General features: G+C 32.8%; 1 protein-coding gene across 1 annotated transcript; it reads right to left on the reverse strand.

Annotated features, from left to right (window-relative positions):
- Nucleotides 1-769: 769 nt before the first annotated feature.
- Nucleotides 770-9311, reverse strand: LOC132560047 (thioredoxin-related transmembrane protein 2-B-like). The gene is made up of 8 exons (XM_060224704.1): nucleotides 9159-9311; nucleotides 7935-7995; nucleotides 6703-6816; nucleotides 5903-5979; nucleotides 5308-5414; nucleotides 5070-5135; nucleotides 4314-4443; nucleotides 770-3783 (listed from the first exon to the last, which is right to left on the reverse strand). Exons 1-8 carry the CDS (start codon nucleotides 9309-9311, stop codon nucleotides 3685-3687), a joined length of 807 nt encoding a protein of 268 aa, XP_060080687.1. The 3' UTR covers nucleotides 770-3684.
- Between the last annotated feature and the right edge of the window lie 2046 nt (nucleotides 9312-11357).

Raw genomic sequence — 11357 nt, forward strand, 5'->3', positions numbered from 1 at the left:
CAGATTTGTCTTTTTTAATGCTGTATCAATTAGCTTTGTTGTATATCTTTCGTGGTTGTTTTCGGGTTCTTTTAAATCTCGCAAATACTTTTGTGTATGTAATGGGTTGACTTATCAATGGAGGCTAATGTGTCTGTTTTGTGAGTAAGTGATAGTCTGCTGATAAAGGTAAGGTCAAAGTGAGGGTAAGGTCAAGGAGTGAGACTAAGGTCAAGGAGTGATGCTAAGGTCAAGGACAGAGGCTAAGGTCAAGGAGAGAGACTAAGGTTATGGGGTGAGGCTAAGGTCAAGGAGTGAGACTAATGTCAAGGAGTGAGGGTAAGGTCAAGGAGTGAGGCTAAGGTCAAGGATTGAGGATACGGTCAAGGAATGAGGTTAAGGTTAAGGAGTGAGGATAAGGTCAATGAGTGAGGCTAAGGTCAAGGTTGTTTGATCCTCTAGTCGGTTAATCGTTCATTCGTGTGAAGGAGTTGACTGTTGGGATAATCATCAATTGTTGGTGTAGTGTTTGGTTTTCCAGTAATGTTTGTGTTGTTTTGCCAGTTGATGTGTGATAGGTAGATATCTCCACTAACACATGTAACTGTATCGTCATTGTTGTGTATATGTATGATGGCGGTCTGTAATATTCATATCATGAGATTAATGTAACTGTTCCGAGCCAGAATTTCTCTTTCTTTTCCGTAATCAGCAAATTATTGGTAAGTATATGTTTCCCTAGCTTCAAGCCTCCTTATAAAATGGCACAAAAACAAAACAAAAACAAAAAAATGTTTCACATTTTTATTTCTTTTCATATTCACACGCACAACCCTTCCCAACAAATGGCGGGAATTAAAATGGTCTAAAGTCTTACACATTTGGTATTCCAATAGAAAATAGAAGCAGCCATCACGTATTTCTTGAATAACAAAAGATGTTGGTATGGTAACCTTATTTAACAATTCCAGGGGATCTCGTGATATTTAGGTTTGATTTCTAGTTTTTCGAGGTTAACAACGACTTACAAACCTACATCAACGCATTCCATATAATTTTGTGTGACAATGTATTACATGAAAGCTTACTGTTCATGTTTCTGCATTCTTATATTCATAGCAAATAATCAAAATATTTAAACTGTTAAATGTATATAGCAATTTTAAATCCTGGTACGTATTTAAGAGTAGATACACAAATCCGACATCAGTATCGATCTACGCGCACACAATGTAATGGCCTGCGACTTGACATATGGTAATAATGTTGTTTTAAATCAATTCCATGGAGTTGTTGCCGCATGCTTTAGTAAAAACAAATTCGTGTCCAATAAGTTAACTAAAGTGTGTTTTATACCTTAGGTCAATTGACTTTCCGACATTTATACAGATCATCATGACAAAAAAATGGACGGTCATTTCACACAGGGAAAGCAATTTTATATTATGTGTACAACTATATTTGAATATATCTCATGAATATTAATTTTTGTCATAACTTTATAAAAAAAAACCCTTGAGATATATAAATTTATTTCAATTGTTCAATGGCGACTTTCCAATATTAAACGATGTCCTTCAAAATTCTGTTTACCTTTGTACAGAAAATATTCTCATTCTTATTGTCGTGTTTCTTGACAATAGGCGTACTAATTCTAAATATTCATCTACACTTAACGTTCCAGTGATCATGTTTATTTTTCTTACACACTTAAGGAAACGCTAGTATGAGAATTATTTCTACAGTACAGTCATCAACATCCACACAAACAATTCAAAACACCTATACATTTACAGCAGACCCGCGATAATCCGGACGCCGATAGTCCGGAAATATTGCAATCCGGAGAGAAATGTTCGGGAACGAATTCCCGTGACGTTGATTTCATTCACCTGTGGAGCATATATCGTAGACCCCGATACAGGCCAAAATGAATGAATTGTTAAGAAAACATGGAAGAGAATGTCTTGGTTTGTTCTTGTTTTCAAACGTCGGATAATTGATACTGAGTTACTGTATGTATACCTGACAAGTTCTTGATTTTTACGGAGTGAAATGTGACTATTGTTTCATATTGATATTTCGAACACCGAAAGTTACCATTTTTTAACGTTATTTCAACGTTAAAGGTAAATCGTTCATGATAAATAAATATATATTTATGTATTTATGATAAATAAATAAAATGGGGCCATCATCCTTCAATGCTTCTACATATTGATCATATATATACATATATACTTAGAAAAAACAATAGAGATTTCTGTGGAATCAGTGACACATAAGACAGAGAAAAGACAGAAAAATATATATCTTAAGTCTTTTAATTACAGTCTTTTTTTTTAACTTAACCGAGTCACTAGGTTCTAAAAATAGAATAATTCCAAATAGTGATGTATAACACAACATATAAATGATCTTATTCATCGGGAAAAAGAATCTGGCTTGTGTAAAACACACGTAAATACACCGTCCGCGGTGCATATCATATTCAGAAAGTATGGGTCTTACGTAGTTTTGAGTAAAACATAAACATCACTATTGATATGGAACATATACATTCAACGAATCCCCAGCAATATTGGACAACATGAATAACAACTTTCACTATGGTAGTTTTTTTCCAATTATTTACGAAAATAAACATAATCAGACCATGAAAGACATTTATAAATACTTGTTTTTACAGTAAACTGTATACACATTATGAAAACAACCAACCGTATCAGTACGGTTTATTCAAGGGAGATAAATTCGGCTAGTTTGGCTGGTTCAATAAACTAGGCGACAATCAGGTAAAATGATACTCAAGAAGACTTTGGCCGGGAACGGAAGTATCCGGATTATCGTGGATCCGCTGTACATTGCAATATTATTATAAAGTTTTAACTCTTCCAGCAAACATGCATTTCTTTACTTACAAAATTTCTCACATATACTCCCTTTTATTCATCAGTAATTCTTTCACGCTTTAAATATCTTTTTTAGAAAAATACAAATCATGGCTTATTCAATGAATTGGTTACATACAAATAAAAGGAAAAATATACAAGGCATCAAATAACTCAGAAATTTCACAGAGCAACACAGGAAAGATCAAGGAAGGAAAATGCACTTCAAAAGTGACCATAACACTATCAATTACGACTTCATCTTCTTTGAAAATTAAATATTTTGTTAGAATGCTTCAAACAACAAAACTCTGATTGGTTTTCATGCTTTTCAATTTTCTTCGGTTTTTCCATTTATACAAATTTTATTTACAATAATAAAAGTATTTACACAAAGTTATTTCAAAGTAATTATAACTAGAAAGGCAACAGATCCGTGCTGAAATATTTTAACAAGTTAAGGAAAGCTTTAACTCTTTAACATACAATTTACACAGAAAACAATCATTGTGAAGTTTTTAATGGATTTTGACTGATGTTGTTACCATTCTCAATAAAAAAAAAATGCAACAAGAACAGGATTTTAATATCACTTTTCATTCCTTTTCAATAATGAGAACTCCAAAACACTGTAGACACTGTTGTAAGAAGTTGTCCAGATGTTTCAGATCATTGAGCGTTTTCCACTGTATTTGTAACTAATGTAAATGCAATGCATGTCATCAGTCTTGGCCTTGCATCATTTTACTACATCCACATAACCACACCTCTTGAACACCCATGGTAAGTCTTAATCCAGAAATCCACATGTTGATCATTCTGTTTTCTCCTTATCTGACTTTCTAGGTTTCAAGGGATTCTTTTTACATTTATCATAGGCAATGTTCAATTCAAAGTCTTTAATGATGTTTTGCTGCAACACAAGAAGAAAAACCGAAATCAGTTAAAAAAATAGGAGATTCACGATATTATTCTTGTACGTCATCTGTATAATAAGACAGACAACCAATAAGATAGAGTAATTCTTGTTTAAAATACAAAGGCTTAAGAAACATTGATGGCATATACAGGAAATATATAAGTAGAACACTTAAACGCTTGACAACACAGAGAGTGAAAAAAATGTATAAGCAAACAAGGTAACCACTGTAAACACACACACCAGAAAAATACATTGAAAAGCTTTGTAATTGCTACGGACATTCACATACATCTACTGGCAAAAATATACTGAAAATCTTTAACACTATGAATACACATTGGAAAGTTATAGTGAAAAGTTTTGCAGCCTCTACGGACACACATACCACTATGGACAAATGTATTGAAAAGATCAATTTGACAGATTCTGAAAATTCCATAACCAACATGGAAATGTCCTGTAATCGTAAGTTTAAGAGACGTGCATACATTTTAATCAATACACAGAGGGCAACAACAAACCTTGTTAAACACATATCTGACCACTGTGCCTTTTGGTGATATGTAGGGTTTCCTCATCGTCTCTTCACCACCTTCTAACATTATTATTGTTGGTAACTGTCTTGACATGGCACCTGCATTGATTCTGTATCTGGAAAAAAAACATTTATCTTCCTTCAGCTTAGTTATACACTTTAGAAATGTCCTCAAATGACTTTTGTTCAAAATTCTTCCTACATAAACTTGTTTGTAAATGATACTCTGATAACAAATACTGTCAGCTAAAACATTACACAGGAGAGTTTGGTATCTGATCAACTAAAACATTATACAGGAGAATTTGGTTATCTCTAATCAACTTAAACACTATACTCTCTTATCAATTTAAGCATTATACAAAAAAGCTCAGTATCTCTGATCCACTTAAACATTATACAGGAAAGTCTGGTATCTCTGATTTCCATTTTTATCTGAAAATCAAAGTAAGCTGTTGAATCACAGTAACTAATTACATCAGAGCTTGGTTGCCATCTTGGAACATTTAACAATAAATCTTAAAAAAAAGATGACCTGTAGGAAATTATTTTCATATTAAATTTGGAAAGAATGCCATATAACAGAGAATGAACACTTTTGTCAGAATTTTTTATAGGAAAAGATACTGCACCTGCATTTTAGGATATAAATTTTAATGTTGATGTGACCGATAACAGCTCGTAAACGTATGACTGGATTTTCTTTTTTTTTTTTTAAATCCTTACATTAACAAATACTTACTTTTCTGCTACTTCTGGATACTTTGAAATATCTATTTTTCCAAATTTTAGATTGTCCAAACTGTATCTGAAACACAACAAACATCATATCAAAAGATTATAATAGATACATACAAACAATGTACATCACTAAATTACTGTATTTACTGGAAATGACTGGCATCATAGCTGATATTTTTCATATAAATTCTCTCTGACATATCTAATGATTATTCACAAACAAATTTAACAGTACTTACTCTGCTGAGAGTTCAGAAAATAGGCTGGCGAATGATACACAAGGGGGAGACCAGGCCACATAAAATGCAATCAACCACGTCACTCTTCGGTCACGCTTAATTTCTTCCTACAAACATATCAATACATTTTTATCATATATTACAACAAACTTGGTGATCTGCATATATACCAACTTATATCCATTCTTGATAAATATAGGATCTTACGTAAGTTTCAATTTCATACAAAATTCAATACAGAAAAAATTTATTATTTTTTCATTTTAATAAGCTTTTGATGAGTCAAAAAAAAACCTATGTGATAAAATGTACTTTTTCATGTCACATCTGAAGCTCTCTCAGCTCCATACTTATTGTATCTATAGAGAATTAACAATTTTGAGTACTATTTCCTTATTTCCTTATGTTTAAGATGAAGTGTAGCATTTATAAGTCCCTCAATGCATTGTACTTTAAATATTTATTGTTTGATTTCCTCAACCAAAATGAATACCTTGAACAGAATGTAAATTGCTGATGTGGTATGTTATGAAAATACACAGCATCAACCTAATATACATAACTGTAACAGTAATAATGAGGTTAGAAAACCTACGTCTAGGTTTGGTCCCCGGAAGTATGTAACCATCTCTGGACCTGTGTACATTGGCTCTGGCAGGAATACAAAGTGTACTGAAATGTCAAAAAAGTTAGCAACTTGTTACTGAAACATCGAACAAGGGACATAACTCTTATCAAACAGATCACAAAATATCACCAAACAAGAACAATTGTTTACAGAAATTAAAGTCTGTGTACATGTAATGTAACAACAATACTTACATAAACAGATTCATAACTATATATATTACTAATATTAAGATTTTCCCTTGTACTGATTAGATAAATGATCATTATTTGTAGGTGAATTACCACATATATAAAAATTGGGCTTCAATGCAGGGTTTTCCATAATTTTGTTAGTAGTAGGCTGTGTAGTGAAAGTAGGAGACTGGCCTGCCGTGTACGGAACATTATTACGGAACTGGATTGGTGTAGACGGCCAAATGATCAAAGTAGCCGGTCAAATTGGCCGGTGACCGGCTCTTATGGAAAACCCTGCAATGTTTCTAAATTTAATACAGCCGGACCATATTGGCCCCAGAATATGCTTATGGAAAACCCTGCAATGTTTCTAAATTTAATACAGCCGGACCATATGGGCCCCAGAATATGATGTACGTGTCTTAGAGGATAATTTTTGATATTCTAATCCTGGCTTTATATTTATTTGAAATATTTACAATGACCGAGGAAAGTGATGGAGGGAAGATAGTTTTCTACAGAGTTAATATAACACCATAGTGACCTCATCAATGGTCTATATTTATTAAGTAATGTATTAAACATACTTACTTAAACATGCTACTCCATATAAAATGCCATACAGAGAATTGGTCCTGAAGAACATAAAGCCACACAAGACTTTGGCAAATAAGCATGCCGTGTTTACATAAGCACCCACTGTTGCTAAAACGGAACAAAAAACAAAGTTTTTAAACCCTCAAAAAAATTACTCGGAGATAGATATGTCCAATATTTGTTAATCAAACAAATTGATGCATATTCATCTTCCCTGTACTGTATTTAATATGTCACACGTCATCAGGAAAAGTTGCTTAATGTTCTCTTTCCTGATGTAACATTTCTTGTAGGTTAATTAAAATACAATCAGTTGATATCGATTACATTTCTGGTCAATAGATACGAAAAATGTCAGTATTTAATCAATTAAAGAATTGTTTATAAATCTAATTGGTCAAGTTACATTTCATCAATGGTCAACAATACTGTGAGTTTTAATCGAGGGGTCAAATCTGATCAAAATACAGATCTTAATTTACCACTCCAATACTCATTAATGATCTGAAAATATTGGAGAAGAAAATTAAGATATGTATTTTATTTAGGATCAACATTAAACTGAGTATCATTAATATGTTATTTTGTAATGGCAACTGTGGAACTGGTAAAGGAGTTTAAGATGTGTGTGTTTTTTAAGAGATGGAAAAGTACAAATGGCTATTATGCGTTTTGAAAATAGCTATTATACTTTTTTGTTAACCAACATTAGCATTAGCAGTGTAATGGCAACTGTGGAACTGGTAAAGGAGTTTAAGATGTGTGTGTTTTTTAAGAGATGGAAAAGTACAAATGCACAACAACCACATCATGTTATAAAAATGACCATAGTGCATGTGACTGCAATGTTAATGTTTTGAGGAGGCTTCCTTAACATCCTGCTAACTTTTCTTAATGGCACCAGCGAAACTCATTACATGAAAAATGTCATTTTCAAAATGTCAGCCACCTTGGATTTCAATCATGCCCAAAAAATAAAAACACTTTGTCAGTACCATCTCAGAATCAAGGATGGCAAGTTTCAGGTCAATCATTATGAAACTTGGAAAGAAATTTAAAATATGAAAAGTTTATGTAAACAGATGGAGCACAATGTTTGGCAAAACAATTACTATAGGTTATCCTGACCTTTTGAGTCAGGTGACCTAAAAAGTATCAGAGAATAAAGCATATATAGTTTTACAAGAATGAGATTTTATTTCAAACACCTATTTATACAAACTTACCCTGTTTTCTGTTCTTCAGTACAATTATACAGCCAAGGAAAGTTATCCATTCCCACTCTTTCTGTAATGAAAACAACAAACAAATCTAAAATCACACACTTATCATTTATGAATAGAATCAGTATAGAACAAGTAATTTCACATCACAGACACAATCATGATTAAGCACAAGAATGAACAAGAGCAAATATATAAAAAATATCTTCATTATATTTTCATTTTTCAGAAATAAATATCTAATTAAAGCAAGAATAAGAATTCTAAATGCATATGTGGCACATTTTTTAAACAAAATCACAGAATCTTGTCAGCAAACACTTCATGTAATCAAGGTCACAATTATGATGTCTTATTGTTCATGTTGTAACATGTAACACACATGCAACATGACTTGAATAAATGCAAACTGCAATGGAGCCATGATAAATCAGCATGTACAGAATCAGACTCTGCAATCCCTTAAGACAATCCAAAGTGTGTAGTATTAAGATCATAACCCAGGGAAAGTTTTATACATCAATCATGAAACCGAGATCAGTTGTGTGTCGATAAGGTATACACCACGGTTAAACCCTGTTGCTTCAGATGAAGAGTTCTCATGCATATTGTTCCACTTCAAAGTGAATGAAAGACTGACATCTTTGGCTTCCCAAAGAATTATTTTCATATTTCAAACAATGAGCAAGTGGTCAAATTAAACTACAACAAATCATCTATTAGATTAGTCAATGCCTGAGTAAACATGGTCACAAACACTACATCACAGAATAATTTGTCGTTCCAAAATGGCATCATTTCACATATACAGAAAGCCTCATTCCTTATGATTTTATTAATATTACAACGAATGATGTATGATACAATAGGGGTTTTTTTTTTGATAAATCACTTCAGAACTGTGAAATATATCAATATGGCAAGTAAGTATAGAAAAGATTTCATGTGATGAAGTAATACTCTTTTAAAATTTTGAAATAGGTTTAATTTCCGATGTGCCGAAATTTCATCTTCTGATCATTTTAAAAGAAATCCGTTTGTATTAATAATGACAATAGCCCGGGTTTTATGGTACAAACCAAACAAAATTTTGTATGATTATAAGAAAACTGCTGTTCACAAACGCTATGTTTACATGATTAATTGCGTTACATCTAAAGTTGACAGGTGACGCTCAGAAGTCGTGCCAGAAGGTCACAAGCATTGGATTCGATTGCTTATACATACCAATTCCAGACTGCAGTCGTCAAATAAACGTGAGCATATCGGAGGAAATGTCTTCATCACAAAATAGGAAAGCGCTAGTACGACATTTCCAATATAATGTGGAATTAAAACGCTTTTAAAACCGGCAACGATGTCTGCAGTTGACGGAGCCATGGCCGAGACTGTAACCGGAAGTGATTAAAAAACTAAGATAAACTAGGATGATAAACTAGTCGATAAACAGCGGATTATAACATTAAAACATATCAAATTTGACGACAGATGAACGCCAGTATTACAGAGATTCAAAGTGCTTTATTATTTTGTCCATTAATGTTATATGGGTTGATAACCAGCTTATCAATCATATTATTTATAAATTGACGTAAAAACTATCGGCTGCTTGTTCCTTTTTCAAAATGGCAGCGCCCATGAAATAAGTGATACAAGATGAAGAATTTTGAAAAGAAAAAAAACTATAACAGGACGTTCAAAGGTATCGTTTAGGAACTGAAAATTACAATGGAAGTAAGTGATGAACGCTGAAGAATTTTGGAAAAAAAACTGTAAGTGGACATTCAATGGTATCGTTTTTGAACTGAAATGTACAATGGAAGATCTTTATAGCATACTTGAATGTGAAAACTATGACAGACTTGAAGATTTGAGAAAGTCCTATCAGAGGCTCGCATTGAAATTCCATCCAGATAAACAAGAAGGCGAAGAGGAAAAAGTAAAATCGACTGCTATGTTTGTACGTGTAAATCGTGCATGGAAAATACTGAGCGACAAGCATTTGAGACAAAAATATGACGCGCTATGGACTGAACGTTGCTTGGCACAGGACTGGCCAATTCAGGATGAAGTAGATATTGACGAATTTGTGGTACAGGAATTGGGGGATTCAGAAGAGGAATGTCAGTATATTTACACTTGTCGATGTGGCGGGGATTATATTTTACAGGACACTGATGTTACCCTGAGACTGGACATCGTTTGTTGTGAAACATGTTCTTTAGCTATCAGAGTGCTGTATTCAGATAAAGATAGATAACTAAATGATCTATACAGTCTATTTTTGTTGTTTATTTACACCTACTTGATTCTTTATAGAAACATTCAATGATACAGAGATGGATTTTTCTTTAACAAAGCTATGTATGCTCATTTTGACATTCCATCACTTAAAAGTTCTTTTAGTAGGATTTTTCTTAAGTGAGTCCAGAGCACCTTTTCTAAAATTTAGATTTTGAAATATGAGTCATTATTTATATTTAGTTACTTGTAATATCAAGCTGGTCTGGTGTAAATAGATAAAATGAAAAGCATAAAAGGGTCGAGCAGATGGCTCCAACTAATAGATACTTAACACTTTCCCATTTTACAGGTATTTCCAGTCAAATTCCTCTGGATATAATCACGTATTGCTGTGTGTTGACTCCAACATGTTGTGAGCTGACAGAATTTATATGCCCAAATCAGATCATTCCGACTTCTCCTGGTTTTACCGTCTAGCTATTCTGGCCCCAAACCAGTCCATCCTTTGTCATTTCAGCTCAAAGTCCATGCGTTCCCCAACATAGTCAATATTGGCATACTTTGCATCTCTCTTTTGAGTAATATTTCATTTAATTAACACCACAATCATCATCATTTTATTTACATCATCATCATCATCATCTTCTTATTTACACCACAATCATTATCATCATCACTCACTCATTCACTATATCAGTTTGTCATAAAAATAATTATAATAATATACCAGGTGTCGAAATTCAACTCAATTGATATCTAGTAAATCACTGCCAGTGCCAAAAATTCCTACTAGCAAAAAATATGAACTAGCAAAATTTTTTAGTGTTTTCATTAATTTCAACACAATGCATAGCAAGTCTTTTTATGTGCCTTATTTGATCATTTATTTGAATAATTAGGAACGCACATTGCTTATTTTTGTTATTTCTTTCCAGAATTCAAGGTTGAAAGGAACCCAACTTAATGAGTGAAATTTTTTCAGTCTCAGAAATCAAGACAAGCTAAGCTTGTACTAATTGATTCATAAGTTAACTCATATTTACTTTTCAGAAAACATACAGAAAAGAAAAAACAATTCAACAGAAATATTTATTACAGAGTTCTTTTTTTAATTCTTCAGCTGCTGAAACCATGTCATACTTCACCCCTTCCTTCTTTACACATTTTTTTAACCCATGTCAA

Source organism: Ylistrum balloti, unplaced genomic scaffold (assembly GCF_031769215.1).
Source record: "Ylistrum balloti isolate Yb309-2 unplaced genomic scaffold, AGI_CSIRO_Ybal_v1 Utg371006, whole genome shotgun sequence".
Taxonomy (NCBI): Eukaryota; Metazoa; Mollusca; class Bivalvia; order Pectinida; family Pectinidae; genus Ylistrum; species Ylistrum balloti.